Genomic DNA, 25,916 nt, shown 5'->3' on the forward strand with positions numbered 1-25,916 from the left:
TTTCTGATCCTAAGGTTCACCTTTCTCGGTCTCCCCTTTTGCTTAATACCATATTTACAATGGACTTTATAACTTTGTTTTTAAGGCCCAGTTGTAAGTGCCTGCTTTGTATAATTCTCAGCCCAATTTGCTAAGCCCTATTTCTAAGTTGCTTCTTTTAAAAATAAAAACAAACCAAGGAGAAAGGGGAAAAAAGCAACTCTATAAGATGCACCATTTCCCCTGTTGCGTCAGGATAATAAAACAGTTGTAATTTGCGGAGGAAATACATATTCTGGTCAGGGCCCCCTTTAAATAAATACTGTGGATTGCTAAATATGGAGGGAACAGGTGTTTTATTTAGTTTTTGCAGTCAGTGCAAGGGAATCTTTTCCATAAACATTTAATAATGGGGGGGGTTGTGTTTCTGTGCCTTTAATGTTCCTGTCTGAACAAGAGAGGGAAGGCTGCAGAGCCCTGACAGGCTCACTTGTTCATGCCTTTAATGTGCGATCTGTTTTCTCCAGTGGAGGGCACTCAGTGTATCACAAACGAAAGCATTAGCACCAAGAAGCCCCGAGCACCATCAGTCTCAGGGAAAGCCTTCGGAATTAGACACGAGCTGCCTCTCAGCCTAGCTACAAAGCGCTCTAGACCTGCCCTGCTCAATGGAGAAACAGAGCTTGCCTCCCTTCTGAAATCCCCGGGCTCGGCTGGGCTCTCCTCCAGCCCCGGGAGGGAGGCCTACTTGCTCCCAGAAGTGAGGGGGGCCCCAGAGGATGCCTGGCTGGAGCTGGGCATGGCCAAAGGCAGCGCCATAAGGAATGCCAGGTACTGGGGGGAAGATCTTCAGAGAAGTTGCTTGCCTTTCCTGCGATGTGCTAGGGCCCCTCCACAGGGATTGTCAATTTCAGCCTGGGGCCCTCTGGTCAATTACACAATGGCCCTTAGAGCCTAGAGCCTCTTCCCTCCTCCCTCCCTCCCCCACCTGCTTCCTCCCTCCCCCCTTCCCCAGCCCCCATTTCTTCTTTTTTTTTTCTTTTCTTTTCTTTTTTTTATTTTTCCCTTGTCCTCTCTGGGGAACTTTGTGTGGGTTCCTGGCACACATGCCCGATCATGATGGTTGTGAGTGACAGCTGTACCCATGGCATGAAGGCTGTGGTGAATTAAAGACCAGGAAACCAGAAAGAAGAGACCTGAGGGAGGAAGGAAGGAAGGAAAGGAAGAAAGAGAGGGGGAGCTGCTTTTGGATGACAAAGGATGGGTAAGTGAACTTTTGTTACTTCCTTCTCATCAAAGCCCTAGCTCTGGGGGGACAGACTCAGCCTTGGCATTAAGGCTGACAGAAGGCTAGGGGGTGATGGGGGGTGGTAGCTAGCAGTAGGACATTACTTGGCCAGGTGACTCACTGGAGTTGCTACAATATTTTTAGATCATTCCCCTCTACCCTTTCCCCCCTGCAGCCTTCCCCCCAACCCCCCAGTATACAATGGCTCTGTAAATGCACAGAAAGGAGTTGACCAGACTCTAAAAAAGGGATGCCTCCTCAGATGATCTCTAGCTGCTCCTGCATAGCCACATTGGGATCTGTGGGTCACACAAACACAGAGCTGCCTTCTGATTCTGTGATAATATTACCCATACTTTGAGTCTTTTTGGCTGTCAGGAGGATAGTTAACACTTTCCAGTTTGTGTGTGTTTATGTGTCTGTTTGGGGGGTGGCATTGTTACTTTAGAGGTGATTTCACCAGCATTGTTCCTGTATTTGAAGCCAGAGCCCTAACCCAGCTTCCAAATTTCAAGCAGTCATTTGCCAGCCTTATTTTTTGAAGTGTTACTGTCTTCCCCCCTTCTCTGTAGCACCCCCACCCCCTTCTCCTGTCTGGAATAATTGGAACGTATTTCAGTGAGACTGGGACTGGCGAGAAGAGAGCACAGCGCAAGATCAGGGTCTAAATTAAAAAGAAAAAAAATCCATTTCACTGGAAGACAGGATTTTTAGATGAAGGACCTGTGCTGATTGCCTCTTGTTTTAAAATTGGGAATATGGGAAACAGAAAACTGCAGTCAACCTAAGTCTTTATTTTTCCTCCCCCCCCCCGACTCCCCCGAAAAAATAATAAAACCATTATTGATAGAGGAGAGAAGAGCTTTAAAATCCAAACGACAGGGAAATGAAAGCTGATTGCTAGAAGCAGTCAACTTTGCGGGAGCCGAGCAGTCCTGACATTACTGAGGGTTGGGGGGGGGGCAGGGAGGTCGCGGACTTGAAGGAGAGAAAGTAGTCTGATCTCTGTTCCCTTAATCAGTCCCTGAATAGGAAAGAGCGATTGACTGTATTCAGTAACATAGCTCTTCTACCCACGGACAATTTCTTGCCGGGTGGGGAGCGTTTCACGAGGCTCTGGCGAGGGAAACTTTGCAGTCTCCGTTGCTCGCCACGCATGGATCACGGGCAAGGGACCCACAAAACGCAACTATCTTCTTGTATGTTTATTACGTATGCATTTATTAAGAGCCTGGAATTGCCGCTCTGTGTTATTAGTCTCCACGCCACGCTCCATTGGCTGCCGAGATCCGTCCCCATGCCATCTCCCAGACCTCGCATCCCAGCTTTCTTTTAGGAGAGGGGCACATATTTTATGGCAGGGGAAACTTTACAGCCTATGAACTCTTCTCTCTGCAGTTATGTTAAACAATCACATTTTCCCTCAGTCAGGATTTGCAAGTGGTGGGTTTATTAAGTAAGACCCCTCCCTCCCCCCCTCCCCGCCCCCTTAAATCACAAGAAGGCACACTTCACTTCCTTCCGTGGCTCGCGTTCAATACAGTGACTTGGCAAATATGTTACTTGTTAGAACTGTGGTGTCAGGTGATAAGAAAATCCCTGCAACGCATCATGCTGGTGAACATGCGAACCGCTGGAACCCGAGGAGGTTGTGCCTAGCTCCAGAGGCCCATAAATCATTGCCAAAGTAATTGAGCACCAAGAAAGAGACACTTTCTTAAGAGCGCCTATGCAGTGATAAGAAAAGCATGCCTTAGGAAAAGGGGGAAAGGAAAAAAAAGCAGTAAGCTGCCTTTACACCTCCCCACCTGCCGAAGAATTCCAAAGCCCCTCCTCCCCCACGGAAAGCTCCTAGGGAGAGATTTCCCGAGCCTCAAATGCCCACTTGTTTTCTTCTTTCCCTATTGTAGGTTTCCATTTGATTAAGCAGCTGAGAGGCATGAGCGTGGTACTGGTGCTGTTGCCCACAGTTCTGCTTGTGATGCTCACGGGTGCTCAGAGACCTTGCCCCAGGAACTGCAGATGCGATGGGAAAATTGTGTACTGCGAGTCTCACGCCTTCGCAGACATCCCCAGGAACATTTCTGGCGGGTCCCAGGGCTTATCGCTGCGGTTCAACAGCATCCAGAAACTGAAAGCCAATCAGTTTGCGGGTCTCAATCAGCTCGTGTGGCTCTATCTGGACCATAATTACATCAGCTCTGTGGACGAGGACGCCTTTCAGGGGATCCGGAGGCTGAAGGAATTGATTCTGAGCTCCAATAAAATCACCCACCTGCACAACAAGACATTCCACCCGGTTCCTAACCTCCGGAACCTGGACCTCTCCTACAATAAACTGCAAACATTGCAGTCAGAGCAATTCAAAGGCCTACGGAAGTTGATCATCTTGCACCTGAGGTCCAACTCCCTGAAGACTGTGCCCATCCGGGTTTTCCAAGACTGCCGGAACCTGGACTTTCTGGACCTGGGCTACAACCGCCTCCGAAGCCTTTCCCGGAATGCTTTTGCGGGCCTCTTGAAGCTGAAGGAGCTCCATCTGGAGCACAACCAGTTTTCTAAGATCAACTTTGCTCACTTTCCCCGACTCTTCAACCTTCGCTCGATCTATTTGCAGTGGAATCGGATCCGCTCGATCAACCAAGGCTTGACGTGGACTTGGAGCTCCCTTCACAACTTGGATTTGTCAGGGAATGATATTCAAGGGATCGAGCCAGGCACTTTTAAATGCCTGCCCAACTTGCAGAAGTTGAATCTGGATTCCAACAAGCTCACCAACATCTCTCAGGAGACTGTCAATGCCTGGATCTCTTTAATATCCATTACCTTGTCAGGGAACATGTGGGAATGTAGTCGGAGCATTTGTCCCCTTTTTTCTTGGCTTAAAAATTTCAAAGGAAATAAAGAGAGCACAATGATATGTGCGGGGCCTAAGCAAATCCAGGGGGAGAAGGTCAGCGATGCCGTGGAAACGTACAACATATGTGCTGAGATCCAGGTGGTGGTGACAGAGAAATCCCATCAGGCCCCGCAAACTCCCCAGAAGCCTCTGATTGTTCTCAAACCCACGGTCTCCAAACTGGAAACCACTCAACCGACTCCAATCACACCGAGCCCTTCCCCGGGTTTTCCGATGCCTGGCACAGAGCCAGAGTATGAGCACGTGTCGTTCCACAAGATCATTGCTGGCAGCGTGGCCCTCTTTCTCTCTGTGGCTATGATCCTCTTGGTCATCTACGTGTCTTGGAAGCGTTATCCGGCCAGCATGAAGCAACTCCAGCAGCATTCTCTCATGAAGAGACGCCGGAAAAAGGCCAGAGAGTCTGAAAGACAAATGAACTCCCCGTTACAGGAGTATTACGTGGATTACAAGCCAACAAACTCTGAGACCATGGATGTATCCGTTAATGGATCGGGGCCTTGCACATACACCATCTCTGGCTCCAGGGAATGTGAGGTATGAACCATGATCCTCCTAAAAGCATTTCAGCTGCTGGGAAGGAGAGGGAAATGTTTGAAGCGCTTGAGGTGTCTCTGATCACTAGAAAGATTAATGAGCCTTTTGCTTTGGGGTTTTGCTCAGTGTGAAAGGTTATTTAATTAAATTACAACCACCAGGAAAGTGACTGTGGTTATTTTTAAAGGAGTTGAGACTTGAAGGAAGTTCATTCAAGGATGAGATTAAGTTGGAATAAACCTCCGTGTTACAGCATCTACTTCTTAAAGTTTGTACATAGGGGTTGGACTTTTTAAGAACTGTTTTTGTTTCTTTTGTCTTTCTTTCCTTTTTTTTTTTTTTGGTATGGATTTGATGTCTGGTTCTTGGTTTTCTGGTTTGTTTATTTTTTTTTTAAGAAATATGAATGAAGGAGGGGATATGTTAATAAAAAAAAATACCAAAATTGCTGGATTTGAAGAGGATATAAACCAAAGAGAAATTGACCAAGGGTTGATTTTGCTGTAAATGTTTCAGTTTCTAACTTAAGTAGGTAATAGCTATGTCTAACACACAGGGATACCTGCCACTTTCTACTTTCCATCTCAAACTTTATACCAACCTAGAGAATGTCAGGAGTCTGCTCTGCCAGAAATGCAAGGAGGTTTTATTATTATTATTATTATTATTATTATTATTATTATTATTATTATTATTATTATTATTATTATTATTTCAATGTGTGACTTTCCCTGTCATCAGAAGGGCCTGTGACATTTTTTTCTGGTTTGTTTTTAAAGGCATATTATGTTTGAGTTTTTGCTAGTTGTCTGGAATCAGAGGATTTGTGTACCTGTAACAACATGTCAAGGGATAGCCTCTACAGGGCTGTGATACTATAGGTGACTTAGCCATTATACAATTCAAGGCATGAGATGAACTGTCTGTCATTGCTGGTGTCATCCCAGAAAGAAATGATGTGAATTGTTAATCTCTTTGACTAAAACTGACCACAAATAACGTTACAGAGAAGGGCAGGGGATTGAGTTTTGACTATTTTCTCTTTCTGTACATTTAGCCTCACCTAATGTTTCAAAGCGGTGTTTTAAAGGATTGCCTCTTAGCTTTTGTTTTTAAGGTTTGAGGGAAGAAATATTATCAGTGATGAACATACATTTTGAATCCTTTAAGTCCTAAGATAAATTATGGGTACATAATGAAGACCAGAAAAAAAAAGTTACAGCCCCCTTAGTCCCTGCCCCTAGCTCATAATTAGGGATATATTAATAGTATTCTAAGACAAAGTTAACCTTAATACATGAATAATTATGGTGACACTATCATCCCACTACTCTAGTAAAAGGAGGGGCTCAGAACTGGCAGGAGGCTGTCTGATATTCTATTTACAGTTACTTGCCTTTGGAAAAGAGATTTTCCATGAGAGTTTTAAGCCATGTGACTCACAACACCCTCCCCCCATCCTGCCCACTGTTTCCATATCAGCTAAACAATATAGTAAATTTCATCTAGCTTTTAACTGTCTCTACTCCAACCAGACTTCAATACTCAAGCTGGTAAGTAACTAAAACACTTTGGGGCAAATCACTGAAGTTTAAATAACCTACAAATTAGCACAATGAGGACTATTGAAAAGCATTTCAAATGGTGAATTTTTTATCTTTCTTTGTATATCTGATACAGTTTGAGAATCAATAGGAAACGAGACATCCAGGTTATAAATTCCTATCTGAATACTGGGTGGTAATGGAGGACCTTCTAAGAAGGCCTGCATTTTGAGCCTTCATTAGCACTTTAGAATGCTAACTTTGATGAAGAACCTCCTCTCTATTGGTGCCTTATGTTTTCTACCCACTTAAATGCTGGGCAAGATGGAATGGAAGGGATGACCATCCTCTCCACTAAGTTAATTGGGTATCCTTGCTTTATCTAATGACTGATGCTTTTTCCTTCCCTTTGGAGAAGTACTTAATAGGAAGGAAATTCACAGAGGCATTTGAAAGCTAGTAGGGACATTAGAGATCACCAAGTCCAATCCCATCATTTTACAATTGAGGCAACTGCATCTTTGGGAGAGAAATTGTTTTAGCTAAAGCAAAACACCTGATTAGCACCACACCCAGGACTAGATCACATTTCACTTGCTGTAATATCCATTATTCTTATTGTTCCTGTTGTTTTTCATACTATGTCTTTCTCTTTCCAATGCCAAAATGTGTGAAGAAATATTTATACAGGAAACATTTATGTAGATTTTCTTTTAATAGAGGGGTCTCAAAGAAACCTTTATGAGTTGGTAAACCATTGTTCCTCTCAAAAAAAATATCCATAGTGCAGTATTTATGAAGGAAATACTGGATATCAGACATGCAGAAAACCTACCTAGCTAGAGAGACCAGTTATGATATCAGTATCTTTTTTTTAAACGTCTGTACTATTTTTGCTAGAATGGTTCCTGAAAGAGAAAAACAAAACAAAACAAAGCAAAACTAATCATGTCCATTAGCTAAATTTAGACAGTCAAGTTTTCTCATGTTCCTCATGTTCTATAAATACAGTGGGATTTTCTCAGTTGTTAAATTCTCTAAGAAACTCAAAGAGTTATTAATGCCCTTGATTGTGCAGAACATGAAACAGTATCCAGAAGCCACCACAAAGACACTATAGGCTAAGATAATATTATCTTTGATGCCATAGTTAAAAGTATTCACTTTTGAAAAATGATTATAAACCATATAGTACTTACAAGTCAAATTACAGAAAGGAAGATTATAGACATATAAATATATATTATACACACAGAGGTATATGTCTCTCTCTCTCTATATGCATATATATACACAAATATATGTGTGTATATACATATATAGACATACATATATGTTTCTACTTTTTCAATTTGATTTATAAGCCATAACGTACACATATGTGTATATATATATGTCTTTATACATACGTAAATATGTAAACATGCATAATATTTGGCAATCATAACTTCTATTAAATAGAAAGCAGACATGAAACAATTATTAACAATGAATATTCTGATGGAAGGAATTAAAACACCTTAAAAATAATAGATTCCTAAGGCACGATGTTTGCAGTTAGGGTTGTCACACTGTGGTTAGCCTAGCAGGGTTCCTTACTACTCGTTCACAGAGTGTGACTAAGGAGAGAAGAAGGAATGTTTAAACAACTCTTCCCTAACTTTAATGTGTTGATCGAAAGAAAAAAGAAACTAAATCGTTACATTTTCTTGCTTTTTCTCATGATATTTTATTGATCTTTTGCTAAATGGAACCATCTGACTCACATCCTGAAGGACTTTTCTTCCATCCTTAAATACGTTTACTTATTTATTTATTTATTTACTTATTTATTTATTTCTCAATGAAGGGGTCATACAGAATAAACCAGTGGCTGCTTCTGTCTCTGAGTGTTTCATTTTTAATTTTATCATTGAAGCTAAATCATTATAGGATTAATGACCTTAAGTAAACCAAGAAATTGGGGAAAGGAGACATGGTGGAGAGTACAGTGGAAAGAATAAATTCATCATCAGCCAGAAAATCTGAATTCACATTCTTCTGCGTTTGTGATGTGTCATCTGTATGACCTTGAGCAAAACTGCTAGGAGACTCCTAAGGACCCCTCTAGCTCTAAGTCTGCATTCCTATGATTTTTAATCTTTGCTTTTAAATAAAAAATACCACGGTAAAATCTAGGAAAAGAGAAAATGAATCCTTGAAAAAGGCACCTTATTGTAATCCCTTCAGGGTTAAACAATGATAGTTTTAAAAGCTGGTGAATGATTCTGTTTTTGTTTTTGTTTTTATAGGGGTACATGTAGCTGTAGGTTGAGTTCATTTGCATTTCTTTGGGATTTTAAATGTCAGCTTGTCTCTATCTTTATTGGTTCCAAGAAGATTGTGACTATGCAGTCCTAATCCCTTTTCTATTCTCTGGCTAGGTGCAAACAATCCAGTTTCCTATTTCTCTTGACTATTTTGTAGACACTTTAGACACTGACTTTTTCCAAGTTCCTGAATGGCATCACTTCAAAGGCTTGGAAAGGTAATAAACTTATACAAACATAAAATGGTGGTAGGCTCAGATCCATTACCCTTCTTGATCCATCATCTCATAAACAGTTATCCCTACACACAAATGTAGAAATTGTAATAAAGAAAAAAATATATAGTGACACCCTTATATCTTGTATGATATAGATGGTTTGCAATATTCTTACAAAAGACTTCACAACGTTGTTTTTTCCTAAGCCAGCATTTTCATTTTGATTAACAAGAATAAGTGGAAAAAAGAAAGATATGTATAGCAAGTCAAATAAAACTGGATGCCTTTCTTAGGCCTAAGACTATTCTGCCTACCTGTCTTCTTGGGCTACTAGTTTAGATCATATTGGTAACCTAACATTTCTATGGTTTTCTATTGTCATGACATTTTGCTCCTTTGTCCCATTAAATTGTGTCTATCTGCATAAACTGATTTTGAGGATTAAAAAAAGCGAGAAAATAATTCCTCCAAATCATTTTTCTGAAAGAATTCATTCAAGTACTAAATAACTGATATCAAAATCTGGCTATTCTTCACAATCCCCAGTTGTCTGTCTGGACTCAAATGTTTTTGTTTTTAAACTTGTTTTTAATGGTTGAACTTAATACTTTTTGTTGTATATGGTTACTAATTGTCTTTAGGCAATGATACAATAAATTGACATGTGTAAGGAATCTGCCAAGCTGAAGATGAAAGGGAATCCAAGGCCCTCCAGGCTTTGGCCTATGATGAGCAGTATAGCTTTAAAATCCTTTTCCTGTTAGATACACAATTTGTCCAGTATTTGACTCTATCTTCTCCAGCTTACATATTAGTCCCCCGTGTCATGGCACATGGGGACAGAGAGAATTGAGTGGGGAGCTTGAGGCCTCACTATCAGCCTTGGAGTACAAAGCATTAATCAATGTTTTTTACCATACTCAGTAACTTCTTTCTTGAAGTACCAACAATATTCAGAAATGAATTATTCTTATCTTCTCCAGCCTTCTCAGAAATTTTAACTCTACATATAGTATATTGCTTAGGGACAGTATTTTAAGACAATATTGGGTATGTGGTTTTTTGCTCCTGCAGGACTTTCATCTTCTACAATTAGAATAACACAGAATTCCCTAAATGACTGAAGGTCCATAAATACTCATGTAAAAGATGGGGCTTTGACACTGGGGCATTATGGATGGTGATCCATACAGTGAATACCTGGGAAAATGGGATGATCTCATCAGTGGAAAAGCATAAATTTAATGACAAAATTTAATATTTTTTGCAGTTTCCTTTAAATTAAACAGCTCTAGGTATAATAGCTGAAATAATTTAGGGGTATTTTCAGTGTTCATGAACATAGATTAACAGTAAAAGGGAAATTATCATGATACTTTTCTCCTGTAAATTCTACTCCCTTAGAACTTTAAGCCTAAATTAGGAAGCTGCAAATTTGTCCTGTGGGAAAGAACCTCCTATCCACTTACCAAATCTTCTCCCAGAAACTGCTAGGAAAGGGCCAAGGCCATGGGCAGTGCTCTATAACAGATTTAAGTAAGCTATGTTTTCCCTACTGAGGAACATAAAGATTAAAATAAATTTGGCCATTAGAATGTTACCCATTGGAAGAGAGCTTTATGTTAGGGTCAAAATAGATATGCTGGCAAACAATAGGAAGACTGTGGACTGGGTGAATCCAGAGCTCATGCATGCTAATCGAAGGTTAAAGGAATGGGAAACACATCAAAAACTTGAAATAGTCAATGCTAAACCACTCTTCTACCCTCTGCAATGCATCTGTTAAGGTTTACTTTGTGCCAGCTGAGGTGCTAGGCTCTGAGGATAGGAACTTGCCTTCTCTCAAAAGATTGCTAATATTCGTAGAGATAGATAGATATAGTGGTAGAGAGATGTATCTCTACCTCTCTAATCTATGTATCTATCTGTCTATCTGTCTGTCTGTCTGTCTGTCTGTCTGTCTATCTGTCTATCTATCTATCTATCTATCTATCTATCTATCTATCTATCTATCTATCTATCATCTATCCATCTGCCTCTGGTAAGTTCTGCCTCTAGAACTTAAACATCGGGGATTTTGGATATACTTATTTCAGGAAATGGAATTCTATGAATCCATTACAAGTTGGATATAAGGTGACCTTGTATGTTTAAGAAAGCATTTCAGCATTTTGTTCAATCTGTGACTTTATTAATGTGGTTATATATACATACATGCATACATATATACACATAAATATATGTATCTGTTTATATAAGTGCATATATAGAGATAGACAATATTATTTTAATTGTATTAATAGACATGTATATTACATAGAAGGGGCATCACAGTATAGAGTACAGGTGGGCAGATGAACAGTCAGGAATGCCTGGATTTAAGGTCAGTCCCTGATGTAAGATGGCTATGTGTCCCTGGCCAAGTTACCGAACTGGTCAATGCCTCAAGCAACCTTCTTAAAAAAATATTCAGAAATCTCTTGTGTACGGGGGGGAAGAAGGCTTTATATCAGAATTTCCTATGCCAATGAAATTACAGATCTATCTCCCAACCCCCAATAAGAAAACAACGTCAATATTTTAAAGGTAATGTATGTAGAGGCACTGTTGAATAAGGGCTAGAGTTCTGCAATTGGACTCAAGAAGACCTAGGTTCAAATTGCTCCTGCTAACTGTATGACCCTGGGCAAGTCAATTAATCTCTGTCAACTTCAGATTCCTCATCACTAAAAAAATTGGCATAGGGGTTGACTACCTTCCTGGAAATGTCAAACCACTTCTATACCTTCGCCAAGAAAACACTATGGACAGCATTGGTGTGCTATGGTCCATGGAGTGAAGAAGAGTCAGAAACGACTAAATGCTGAACAACAGAGTTTCCTTCTAGCTTGGAATGCATGATGCCATGATGACAGATGAAATAATAACAAGTTATGGTCACTTTTGACCAAATCTTCTTTTTCCAAACAATTCTATGCAAATGGACAATTATTACATCACTGATCATTTCTTATGCTTTCTTTTTATGAAGCCATCCTGAATCATTCTGGATTAGTTCTGTTTTTCTTCATCACTATGCAAATTCATTGGGATTCTCTATGTTTACCTTCCAAGTCAATGTGGTATAATGCAAACAGTGCTGACTCTGGAAGCAGATGAAATGTGTTCAAATATTGCCTCTGCCACTTTTTGTGTGACATTGGTCAGGTCACTTAACTGCCTTAGGTCTTAATTTCCAGTTTGTAAAGATGAAGGTCTTAACCTGGATATCTGAGGTCCTATCTAGCTCTTGTGCTGAGCTGATAAATGCATACATATTCACATGTGATTTGCCTGGAGTTGTCATCACTGAGTACTTTGTACTCTTACTTACCAGTCAGAGATAGAGCTATTGCCATTGATAATTCCAACAAAGATCCTCATCATTTGTTGCTTAATTATATTCATGCCCTGATGGAAACATCTTGAGTTTTTTTTTTCCTCTTGCAGTGACACCTCTCCTATGTCTGTTCTAGAACCATGAAAAATAAAAATAAAGTAAATGCAAACATGAAGAAATTGGCATGAAATTAAAACTCATGAACCATACCCCTTTGGTGTGCTCCTAGAATCATTTTAATCACTGGTCACTCCAAAGCTACACTTGAATAGCACAGTCAACAATAGGGTTTTTTTTTTTAATGTGCTTGATAATTTGGATGCAGAGACATTCAGATGGAATGGACATCAGTTCTCATGGTTACTATCTAAGGCAGAGCACATTTTCAGGATACTAATGCATCTTTGGTGTCTCAGCAAGCAAAATGCCCACTTGGAGACCATGATGTATAGAGGTACCCAAATGGATCTTTCCATGGCAAATACGCAGCCATTCTATATCAGACACTATTCAAAACTGGCCGTTTATGTGCCAGACACTAGGGATGCAATACAAAAAAAAAAGACCTGCCCTCAAGGAGCTTATATTTTACTAGAAGCATACATTTAATTAGTGGTGAAATTTTAACTCTATCATATTGAGAAAAAGTTGGAAAGGATAGAAACGAGAGGGAGAGAGAGAGAGAGAGAGAGAGAGAGAGAGAGAGAGAGAGAGAGAGAGAGAGAGAGAGAGAGAGAGAGAATATGAATGATCTGTGATTTAGAAAGCTTGAGTGACCTCCCAGAGTGGTTACTTGCTATGCCATATATATGAAATTCTATGCTTATGTAGTAGATGAGTTCAAGAATTTGAGTCAAAAAAGATTAAGTGGCTTACCCAGGTTCCCACAACCAGTGTCAGATACAGGATTTGAACCCAAATTATTTGAATATATTTTTATACCTATACCATGTATCTCTATCTATCTGAGTATTTCTGAGATTTGTGATTTCGGCAGTATAGAACTTTGTTTTTGTTTTTCAATGATGAATATCACAACTTTCTCATGCTTTTGTAGATGGTATGAATCAGGAACACTGAACCTGAAGTCAGGAAAACTTCAGTTCAAATCCAGCCTTAGATACTTACTAGCTGTGTGATCCTGGACAATTCACTTAACATCTGTTTGCCTCAGTTTCCTCAAATATAAAATGGGGATAATAATAGTACCTACCTCTTAGAGTTGTTTTGAGGATGAAGTGAAAAAAAAGTGCTTAAAGACAGTATTTGATAATGTAATAGATTCTATATAAATGTTTATTCCCTTCCATTCTTGTGTGTATCTTGGTCAACATTGACACCGTGGTGAAGCTTATGGACCCATCGAAGAACAATAAGTTAAAATTTATAAAATAAACTACAAAGGATTACAAAGGCAACCAACTATATTTTACCAGTAGTAACCGACATTTTTAAATTTTACAGATGCTTAGGTTAAAACTCCCTAATATAAATTAAACAGTATTCCAAATACTCTTCTAGGCATGTAGGCATGAATGACTCCCAATATGCATCACACTGATTGCCTAAGTTTCATCTGCATGCTTCAGTCATAGAATCCTTGAAGAAAATGTGGAGATCAACTTGCCTAGCTTCCTTATTTTGCGGATCAAGACAATAGAGGTCAGAGTTTCCCAAGATGCTCTAGCTAGTAAGTATCTTCAAGGCCATCTGCCTCACAGTGCTTTGCTTTTTTCCCCCTTTTGGTTCTTTTTAGATAGACTAATACAAAGCTTAGGCGATCTCTCTTGAGAAACTTGAATGTCACTGAATCTTAGCATGGAAAATTCATTGTAATTATTTAAGACTATATGGTTACTCTGGAAGATAAACTCACCTAGGTAATGTGCTGCCTGATTATTATTCCCATCTCCCTCTTTCCCTCAAGTCCTCCTAAATGCAGCTTAAGTAACTCTCCTGTAGCTCCCCTGACATAGCCATATTTTTTTTTTTTTTTAAGTCAGAGATCTACAGTTTCTGAATTAATGTTCATGTTCAGCTATCTGTGTTCAGGTGTATCCCAAAAGTAGATGATCAAAATCATAATTTAAAAAGTCACCCTGTAACTTTGAGCATGATGGCATTCTCATTGCATTTCTATGTGAAGTGATATTTATAATTTTTAGTAATTCATATGGATATATTTATTGAGAGAGAGAGAGAGAGAGAGAGAGAGAGAGAGAGAGAGAGGAGAGAGAGAATGTGGTGATTGGGTGTGAGGCCAGGGGAAAGAAAAATAAACTTTTAATGTTTTAGTGAGTCAAATTTCGAAATAAACAGTAGACATTTACTCTTATATTTAGAGGATGGTAAAAATAATAAAGGAGAGGTCACCGTGGAGTATTTTGAGGTTGATGGTCAAGTCACAAAGTTGGATAGTATTACATGGAGGCCATTGTTAGATCAGGTGGTATAAACTCAGTCTCTGTGGTCTATAACTAAATTGCTTGACTTATGAAATGTTGGACCGGGAAATATCTTTGACCCCTCTGAGAAACATTTTTTTTTTCATCTATAGAACAGGGATAATAACTGCCCAACAAACTTGCAGCAATGCTGAAATGATTAATGAACTACGGTTTGGAAACCACTCTGAGCTCTTCCGTTGTGAGCTGCCACATAAATATAAAATGATTGTTATCGATAAACACAACTGTGGTTGTGAAAAATGCCTTGCTCACCATGGATCCATTATTATCATTGTCATTATCAGCTATAATGATGATGATAATGTCCATTGATATGGCAGCACATGACGTCATGAGGGTTTCACTAAGAAGGGCCATAAACCTCTATTTTTATATCTATTAACTTGAGTCCTTTTCCCACTCACATCACAGATGGAACTATTTGTTAAAAAGTACCCGAATCTACATCCTCTAAGAGATCTCTTATCTCATCAATCTGGGCCTTCCATCAGTACAATTTGAATTCTGTCCGTGCTTTCTCATCTCGTGTCTATCTTGTCTATTTTCTTGAGAACTGTAAAAAGTGTTTTATAAATACTGAAGTTATTTCATGAACTCCATAGTCTAGACTCACATTATACATATAATAGGATTTTCTTTGGGTGGCAATTAACAGTTTATTCCCCTCACCCAGAAAGAGGGTTGACAACATTCCCAGTATTTGCCACAAATAGTATCAGGAATTTAGGCAGCAATAGTTGTATTTACAGAAGCACTTTATGATTTAATTGCAAAAGAGAATGTAGGCATTACATAAAATTGTAGGAGGAAAACCCTGATGCCATTTCTAGCAACACAAATCTTTACTAAGTGCAATCAAAATAGAGTGGCATTTTTCTAGGAATCATTTCGGGAGCTTTAAATACTTAGCATTTGAGAATGATGACTGTGGGTATATATGAGGGATATATATGATGACTATCTTGGGGGGTGCATAATTGTGATTTTATTCATGTTAAAACTCCCCCACCTCTTCAGATCTCCATTAAAATGTATAATCTTAGAAAGTCAAGTAGGGGCACTGAGAGATTGAGTGAGTTATTTGGATCTTATAGCAAGTAATTATCAGAGGTGGAAATTGACCCCAGGTCTTCCTCACTCCAAGGCTATCCTTCCATGCTGAAGAATTCTAACATATACCCTATAACATAAATACATGTGACTTTGTGTACATATGTATGTGTGTGCATGCATACATATGTATTTGTATTTTTTTTTTTTAGTAAATCTTATTCTTATTATAGAAAATATAAGCTGGTGACAATTGGTTTGATTGGCTCTATCCCAGCTGTCAGTATTCAGGTAAGGTAAATTTTCATTGACACAGGAAACCTGGCATTTCCCCAATTCTAGCTGCTTTTATATTGTGGAGCAATCAGAGTAAAGTTTCTTTGTCCCTTGCCCCTCATTCCTCATTTATTATTGGGCAATTCAGAGAATACCCTTATTTCCATTGTCCAGATTACTCCACTGCCTCACCTCACAGGTGAGAGGAAGGTCCCTTATTAGTGCTACATTAGATTTTTTATTAAAAAAACAAAACAAAACACCTCAATATAGGTTTAAACCGTGAGTTGGCTTTGATTATTGAATCAAAGTGTAGATCTTCTTTGACATTTAAGACACCAGTGGTATGCTGCCCATAAAGCTAAGAATAATGGGGACTGCATTCCTGTGGCATTTCCTTTGGCATGTCTTCTCCACTAACCACCATTCCTATGTGGAAGTGCTGCTCTTCCAGAATAGCTCCCCTTCCTTTTGTACTAGAGTACTGTAGGAGGATGCTATTCATACTCACTACCTTTAATGCCCCATTGCACATTTGCGATTAATATCTTTATGTCTGTACTTTATAAATATAAGTATATGTGTGTATACACATATACATATCTGTATATTTACACATATATTTAACACACAAGTGTGTGTGTTGGGGATGTGTATGTTTGTGTGTGTGTGTGTGCGTGCATGTGCAGGTGTGTGCACGCATATTATGTATGTGGGCATATCACTCCATCTGAGATCCACTAGTATTTTGACCTGCTTTGGAATTACAGTGTAACTGTAGGTAGGATAATTTCTAACACATTTTGTTAACTTTGCCAGATTAGGGTGGAACAAAACCAAAAAGAGCAGCTTACTGCTTATTTGAGGAGGGAAGAAATGCTAAGCTTTCATTCCTCTACCCCCTATCGCCTCTGTCACCATTTATTATTTTTGTCCCTGAATTCAATCTCTCTCTTCCCTCTCCTTGTCTACAGATGCAGAAGTGGTATTGTTTTCTTCTGGCACTATTGATATATAGCATCTGTGAGTTGAGGCTATATTCAGAAACTCTTTTATGGAACCAAACATGTTGAAATCATACATGTAATAGTTGAAAGTAAAGGGAATCCTAAACAATACCTCCCCTCTTTGCATATCACCATTAATTTTGATCTTTATTCCGAAATAGATGGTTGTCCTTCTCTTCCCCCTACCAAGGATAAGGATGCAAGTGGTATTAGGATATCTAACTTCTAATTACCTTTGCAACTTTGATGACTGTAGAATTCTGATTAGTAGATTAGAGTCACTAATCCTTCTGTAAATGGGAGTGGGAATGTCAACTGTGAGTGAGACTAACTAGGGTACAACTGCTTGAAAATTCTACTTTCTTTCTTCCATTTCCTCTATTTCAGGGGTAAGGACTACAGCTGTCTTTTCATTTATCAGTATAGAGAACACTCAGATGGAGGAAACTCTCCCTACCAGTATAGGGCAGCCACTTCTCTGAAATTTAGAGTCTCTGAGATTTTCCTAGAGCACCAAGAGTACAAGTGATGTATTCAGGATCACATGGCCAATATGTGTCAGAGCCAGGATTTAGACACATTTCTTGATTTCTCAGAGGCCAGCTCTTTATCCAATATACCAGATTGTCACTCCTGATCCAAACCCCTGCCATTAAAAAAACAAAAAAAGGAAAACGAGAGAAACTTTAAAAGTAAATATATCTTTTTTTCTTCTGTGAGATCAGAATGCTCCATTTGACATTCTTTTTGAGACTTACGTATTCACCTAAGGATCTAAGGAGCTTGAAATCAGGCTAACTATCCTTTTACTTTGTGAACCATTCTAAAGTTCATGTCATTAACAAATTTCATTGTGAAATCATTCTTTAAAAATGTTGACAGATCAATTAATGATGTGGTAAGGTGTCATTTTCTCTTGTTATCTCACTTTATTCTTACACTATTATTAAGTGTCTTAAGATTTAATTTCCCAGATTTGAGCAAATCTAAAATTCAGACCAGACAGACTTGTCAGTCACTGGAAAGATGTTAGATTATGTTTATTGTCCCTGCTTTTGTTCAGCTCCTCCTTTTCTTTCCTTCCTTCCTTCCTTCCTTCTTCCTTCCTTCCTTCCTTCCTTCCTTCCTTCCTTCCTTCTTCCTTCCTTCCTTCCTCCATTCTTCTTTCTTCTTTCCTTTTCTTTCTTTCTTTCTTTCTTTCTTTCTTTCTTTCTTTCTTTCTTTCTTTCTTTCTTTCTTTCTTTCTTTCTTTCTTTCTTCCTTTCTTTCTTTCTTCCTTTCTTCTTTCTTCCTTTCTTCCTTTCTCCTTTCTCTCTTTCTCTCTTTCTCTCTTTCTCTCTTTCTCTCTTTCTCTCTCTCTCTCTCTCTCTCTCTTCTCTCTCTCTCTCTCTTCTTTCTTTCTTTCTTTCTTTCTTTCTTTCTTTCTTTCTTTCTTTCTTCCTTCCTTCCTTCCTTCCTTCCCTCCTTCCCTCTCTGTCTCTCTTTCTCTCTCCTTCCTTCTTTCCCTCCCTGTCTCCCCACTTCCTTTCCCTCCCTCCCTCCATTTCTTCCTTTCTTTCTTTTCCACATTTTTTTTTCTTTCTGCAAGAACAAGAAAATATAGAGGGAAGAAAATGAGGGAAACAAAGGGAAAACAAATAAAATATTGTGAGTATTGATATCAGGAATGACCACACTGATATTTTGCTGCTGATGTTGAATCCAGTGGATATACCGTGGAAGGGAAAAGTATTGTCATTTTCATGTCGTGTTTAATGGTCAGGTGTAGGCTATTTGTGTACTATATTTGCATAGGAAGCACTTTATTAACTACATCAGTGTTGAGTACATGGAGTAGATATCAAAGGCAAGCCAAAATCAGGAAGATGCTTAGTGTTTAGATTCAATGAATAAAGATTCTTGGATGTGTCATAATGCTTAAATTATAAAATATTTAGCTGTTTATTCATTAAGCATCTTATTTCCCCCATATTCCTTGCCTAAATATCCATTCTCCCTGTTTGTGCAAACTGAAACCTTTTTTATGGGGGATGGAGTGAGGGATGGTAAAAGCCATTTAAAGTTCATAACCGGCAGCTCCTATTTCTACCAATATAAGGAAAATCTTGCGTTTAAGATAGACCAAGGACTTGAAGGTTAAAGTGTCTGATGAGATATGGAAATGGAACTCTAACAGACTACATATACTTATTTCATTATTTTCATCCAACTGTTATTATATAAATTTATAGTATTTTGAACAAGAAATATTTTATTATAAACATTGGACCTAAAATTAGATATAGATGGATAGATAGAGGAAAAAAAGGAGGGGAAAGATGAGGCAGCGTCTCAGTGTTTGTTTGTTAGTTTATTACTAGCATTTTTGAGTGCCCATTCTGTTCAGAGCTGTTCAGAGCACAGTACCAAGCTTCAGGTAGTCTCTAGAGACCTATTAGAGCGTCAGAAATTCTTGGGTAATTGGTGATCTCAATAGGGGCCATGCACTTGTATTTTTTTTTTTCATAGCACACAGCTCTAAGTTCAGATTTGAGTTATGAGATAAAGATACAAGGGCTCATTAAACACAGGAGAATGGATATCTATTTGGTGAACCATCCAATTGGGCTAGGAGATGATAGAACAACAAAAGTAAAGATAAGTTGCTTCTATACTCTGCTTAGTGCCATTCTCTTAAAGGAAATCTGTTAAACTGTTGGTCAGTTCTATGAAAGAGTCATTAAAAAAAAATCCCACCTAAGTAGAGGAAGCGATGCTCTTTCAGCTTTCTGTTAATTTCCATAAATTCTATTGCTCAGTATGTTAGCATTGCAGAATCCAGAGAGTGGTATTCAAGGATTACATGTATCGTAAATGATATGTGCCACTGGAAATCTGTACTTTTATTATTATATTAATAATAAAGCAATGCTTTGCATTCTTTCAGCATGCATGTGTTCTCATTGAAATCATCTGGTCTCCCCTAGTTGGAAAGTGCAGGGTGAGGGGGCAAGGGAAAAAGGGAAGGTGTGGGGTACTGGTGCAATAGAGATCAATCATTTTATGATTGGGTAATTAGGTGTCGTGAAAATAACAACAGTTCAGTAATTCATGTTTATTAAAGGTAGGCCCTATTGCATATGGGTAGGTTGAACTTCCTACTCATTTTTGACTCACTGTTCTTTTCTCCAGAGACATTATTCATCACTCCACCCCACCAGTTTTGAGTCCATCAAATTAAACAAAACTGACAGGAATATGGGAAACAAACCAATAGTTATTTAAAAAAATCCATGGACTAATTGATAAAAAACAGAATCATTCCCCTGAAGTCCCCAATGTCTCTTTATGATTTGTCACTAACTCATAGTAATTTTTCAAAAGATTACTCAAACAATTTAATATACATATAGGCAAGGAATCATCTGCATCCCACATCCATTCTGACAGCATGTGTGAATAGTCATTCATCTGGGACTCGATTTCTTCCTATGAGAACTACGTGATATCCTCAGTTGTCTACACTCACTAATAAAATCATCCAAATCATCCAATCCAAATTAATTTCCTATGACTGACAGATTATAAGGAGTTTTAGGAAGTGGAGTTCCCTAGTAATTTGATAGTAAAGACAAGGATGTTCTTTCAGGATTAGGAAAAGAATGCTGTGTTTAATCAGCTTACTGGGGATTTCCTAAACACATTTGAAATAGTATTGTTTTAATTGTGGTTTTGCTTTTTGTATGACTGTACCCTACCTTTCTGAAGTGATAGGAAATGTTTCATGGTTAGATTAGCTTCATTAGTTTAATTTGACAACCTTGTGGAAGACAGAGCCAGAGTCAGGTATTTCCAAGATAGGTGCTTTGACAGGAAAAGGAAGAAATTTTCCATATTAGCTATAGAGGGAAAAAAAAATAATTTGCTCAACTGACATTAGTTTATTACCAAAACACCTCAGGAAAAGAAATGGAAGTATCTGGAATAGTCAGTTACCTTCATTCTTCAGCAATCAGGTAATCATAATGTCAAGATGGTGAGAAGGAAATATTCTCTTCTGAGAGCCCATGGTCATTAAGAATATATCAATAGAGGGGGGGAGTGGGTGTGGATCATCATCATCACTGAACAGTCATTGTTTGAGGTGCTGTCTAGAATATGACAAAGGTTTACAGAATATGAAGAGAGATTAGGCAACCCTTTCTGAGAAGGTTTGCAAATGTGATTTTACTAGAATGTATGTGCATGGCAGGTGGTTATGCAAATATTAAGTGATGTTTATTGGAGACAGTATCCCAAAAGAATTAACAAACATTGTATAAAAAGTCACCTGAAGACTGGGCTTGAACATGTGATGGTCAAATGGTTGTTTGGAACTCATTAAAAATTCATGTGGGACCATGAAGATGTGGTAGTTTTGTGTTTGATTTTGTCTTCATCAAGACATACCTTATCCATTCGGCTCTTCCATTTTTCCTTCATCAAAATAGAGACAAACATCACAAGTAACTTTCCCTCTGACCTGACAGATTACAAATAGGTTTTGGGGAATTTGGTAATTTGTTTGAAAGATGAGGATGGGTGTTATTTGATGGGGGGGAGGTGATTTTGAATGCTTTGTTCATGAGAAACCTGCGTCAAGTGTGATGTGCAGGGACTTGAAGTTTCATTTGACCTTTAAGCCCAGACAGACGATGTAGCCGTACGTATATGAGAGAAACACGAAGAATGCACATTTTTTAATCTGTACACATTTGTATTCAAGTCAGAATACTCACCAGATAAATACAACTTTATCAAAATTTGATCAAAGCTCACACCTGCATCAGTATTTTGTAATTTGGGTTCTAGACACAATAAACCCTAAAACCTTTGCCCAGGAGGCAAAAAAAAAAGTTCAGTTATACAGAATTTTGCAATAAGGGGCTTTTTCAATATATTTTGTTGAATTTTTAGATGTATTGATATACATAAAGAAGCACAGTATAGCAGGGCCCTTTCCCCCAAGAGAGAACCTGAATTCATGAACTATGAGGTTAAGTTTTCAGCCTGATGAATGCTAGGAGGACATAGCCATCCATATGAATCCTAATGACAGAAGACATAGTTCTTGTATCCCTAAGGCTTAGCCTAATGCCTGGCACATAGTAGACGTGCTATAAATGTTTATTGACTGACTGACCCAACACAAAGACCATATACTCTTTTTTTTTTGCTAAGCAATGGGGTTAAGTGACTTGCCCAGGGTCATGCAGCTAGTAAGTGTTAAGCGTCTGAGGGCAGATTTTAACTCAGGTCCTCTTGAATCCAGGGCTGGTGCTCTATCCACTGCGCCACCTAGCTGCCCCAAGACTATATACTCTTGAAGGGTTGTAGATGCCTCAGTTGCATAAAGGGAAAGAACTCAGCATGAACGTAATGAAGTCACTTTAACAAGAGGAGGGAAGAAATTAGGTTTGGCGGTTGTGTTTCTAAGAAAAAAAAGCTCTCATCTGCCCAAACAACTTTTTTCCCTGTGTGCTACCCATAGTTATTGAACTATTTCCACCTGAAATCCTCTTACACAGTGGTTCTAAACTCAAATACTCATGACCTAACGTTGCTTTTTTCTTGTCTTTCTGATTTTGACTTCCTGAAGACCCTTGCATGGGGCATATTCCATAGCACCTAGGAAACTAATTGCCCCACTGTAGTTGAAGAATGGATAGATGAATTGAGGTGCATACTACTTACTCCATTCCTTTTCTGCTGCTATCTCTTAAGCTTGCTGCTATATCTAACTTGTATGTGCCCTTGTTTGGATTATACATTGCACCTTCTTCTTGCTGTGGTTGTTGCCCCATATTCCATTTTAATTATTCATTCATTCATTTTTCCCACTCAACTATTAATTATTTCAGTTTCATTCATTCATTTCAGAAACATTTATTGCACATCTGTTTTCCTTCAGAGCCATGAACAGGACTCCCCTGGATACCCAACAATTCTCATGTTACCTTGGGTCATTCAAGGATTACACCATCTCAGGCCTATGCTTCCTGGAAAATAATCAGTGTTGGCTCAATTGTCTTTATTCCCACCTACCACAGTTTACCTGGCTGTTTTTCCTTCTCTTTCTAGATGACAAGATAGTTAATTTGAGAAACAAACTTATGATAAGCTACTAATGGCTTGATCATTTTCCAGATTATGTTTCCATTTAACGATTATCTTCAAATTTTTGACCCTAAGCATTTATTAAATGGGATTTTCCATTCTCAGGCTAGGTAATAGGGGTGTATTTGAGAACCCAAACTTTAGACTTGCTTCACATCACAGCCTAACTTCCTGTACCAAAGCTAACGGGGCACAATGGAAGTAGAGTGAAGTCAGGTAAGCCATGAATTCAAACCCTGCCTTAGACATTCAATAGCTGTTTGTGTATGTGATATTTCATTACATTGAGTCTCAATTTCTTCATCTGTAAAAAGTAATAAATATACTTATACAGTCTACCCACCAGGGGCAGGTGAAGAAATTACTTTGCAAAGCTGATATGTAGATTTTATATATATATTATCTACATATAAGTTAATTTTTGAAAATTATGTTTTTAACCATAACAATAGTAATGCCTTCAGAGATTCTGATTGGATTTAGAGTCATGTACAAAATATTTCATTCATATTATGGTTTTGGAAGGTCCAACTTTTAGATACTATTCAATTTGACAAGTATTTATTTAGCCAGGAGTTATGCTAGCCATTGTAGTTATAAAGAAAACAAGGAAAACAGATCCTGACTTTAAGGAATTTAAATTCTACTGGGTAGAAACAAGATGCAGAGAGTAAACACAAATAGTATAGCAAATGATTTAGAGGGTGTGGTTCAGTAATGGCCTTTTATATATATGAGGGGGAACTTGCATTGAGCCATGAATTTGTCTGGGAACTCCAAGGGGAAGAGTTGAACAGGACCAGTGTTGCTAGCATGGTGATAAAATGACTTCAATTGGAATGTAAACCTTAAATACACATTTCTCCCTTCCATAGCACTGCACTCACCTTACAGTAAATGGGGACAGGGGAGTGGGGCTATTTTAGCTTAGCAATTGTGTTCAATTGTATTTTTCTAAGACAGCCAACTGGCCTAGAAACTGGCTGAAAGACACTAATGCTTCCAGTATGTCCACGGTTATCATTGAGTGCAACAAAAATATGTGTTCTTAATGGTAAATCATCCTCTATCTCTTTCTCAGCCTTTTCATTTACTTCCCTGAGTTACAAAATCTCATGTTGGGTATTTGATTTAAAAGCCAATGCCTTGTAGGAAATAAAAATGGAAAATGAAGGCTCCTCTCTATTGTCACAGTTGGAATAAAAGTTGTTCAAATCACAGTAGAAAGAAGGCACCAGAGACTCAAAAGTATTTTAAATTGGGTATGGTTATTCTTGACATGTTTCATTTGCTTGCTTATTCTTCCTTTTTTTTTGGGGGGGGGGTTGGTGGTAGTGGAAATATTGTTAATTTGAAACTGAGTTAAACCTCCCCTCCCTGCTCATACTCTCAAGCATGGAGCATCAGGTATGAGTAAGTTTTGGAAAACTTTTCAGTATCATGCCAACATTGATTGGCAATTAGGTTTATACACTAATGAATCTAGGGGAATCTGTTGCCAAGAGAACATTATGAAAGGTAGGCCTGCTGAGAGATCCATCACTTCTCATCAAGAGGCTTAACGTTCCAAAATGAGGAGGATAAAAACAAAACAAACAATTCGTGATTTATATTTCCTTTTTGCTTTCTCTCTCTCTCTCTTTCTCCCCCCTGCTCCTTCTTTTCCTTGATCTCTCTCTTCCTCTCTCCCTCTCTCTCCCTTTCTTCCTCTTTTCCCCACTCCTCCATGCTTCCTTCTCTGTCTCTGTGTTTGTGTCTGTCTCTCTCTCTCTCTTACTCTGTCTCTATGTATCTTTCTGTCTCTGTCTCTCTCTGTCTCTATCTCTCTGTCTCTCTCCTCTTTTCATTCTGTCTCTGTCTTTGTCTCTCTCCCCTATATTTTTTGTTTCAATCTCTACACACACCTGCACACATTGCATTTTACATACATTATGTATATATGTAAATGGGAAAAGATGGAGGGAGTCATTAAGGTCATATTGTTAAGGAATGCCAGAAGAGGAACTCAAAGCCATTTTGATATCTATGCAGTAGTCACCTATGTGTAGAGAATTGTGCACCTACAAGCTAGATGCTAGGGAAGAAATCAAGAAAAACAACATACACAGCCCCTGAAAGTTGGGACTCCATGATCTCTAAGATAGCTTTAAGCTTTCAACCCATGATCCTATGATCTTAAGTGAGGGGAGGAACCCTGGAACTCTGGATCTAGAACCTTAGGACTTGATTTTTAATTGTGCCTCTTTCTATCCCCCCTCTATTCTTTGGAGGGATCTCTTTCAATATTTCTGAACTTCATTTCCCAAATCTGCAGAACGAAGTCAGTGGGATCAAATAATGCTCTGACTTTAGGAGTCATGAGGTTTACCCCTCTTGGAAGTCTTCAAGGAGATTCTCCATGGTCATTTGCCAGCTTTGTTATAGTGGTGACTTCCTTCACGAATGAGTGAGCCTACACCTTCCTGGGGTTCCTTTTCAGCTCCCAAACCTTGAGATTCTGTGTTCTCCATCAAAAATCCCTTTCAAAGTAACAATATGAGAGAATGAGAAATCTTAGAATTCAAGTGTGATCTTTTGCACCCAAATTTAAGTGGGTATTTTTACTTTTTCTGCACCATACTCCTCTGGGAAGGGAAGGATTGTTTGTGGGTGGGGGTGTGGGGAAAACACATGTTGCATTTCTAAGCAGATAATGTTTACCCATTAAGCATCACTCATGGGTCCACAGAACAGCTTCTTGACAGAGTAACAAATATAAATACATTTTGCCTTATTCAATATCTAAGTAGCAGAGCTTATTTTCTAT

General features: G+C 38.6%; 1 protein-coding gene across 2 annotated transcripts in view; it reads left to right on the plus strand.

Moving 5' to 3' along the window:
• The first annotated feature begins 1,020 nt into the window (after positions 1 to 1,020).
• The window catches only part of LRRTM4 (leucine rich repeat transmembrane neuronal 4), an 868,928-nt gene continuing 844,032 nt past the window's right edge, over positions 1,021 to 25,916 (plus strand). The window contains exons 1-2 of one of the 2 annotated variants that reach the window (XM_021007754.2): positions 1,021 to 1,243; positions 3,178 to 4,724. In XM_021007754.2, coding sequence (XP_020863413.1) covers positions 1,240 to 1,243; positions 3,178 to 4,724 — 1,551 coding nt within the window. In that variant the 5' untranslated portion in view covers positions 1,021 to 1,239. The remainder of the gene's footprint in view (positions 1,244 to 3,177; positions 4,725 to 25,916) is intronic. The other variant, XM_078149236.1, reaches the window with a different exon arrangement.

The sequence above is a fragment of the Phascolarctos cinereus genome, unplaced genomic scaffold (genome assembly GCF_003287225.1).
Source record: "Phascolarctos cinereus isolate Bilbo 61053 unplaced genomic scaffold, phaCin_HiC Scaffold_2;HRSCAF=192, whole genome shotgun sequence".
Classification (NCBI taxonomy): Eukaryota; Metazoa; Chordata; class Mammalia; order Diprotodontia; family Phascolarctidae; genus Phascolarctos; species Phascolarctos cinereus.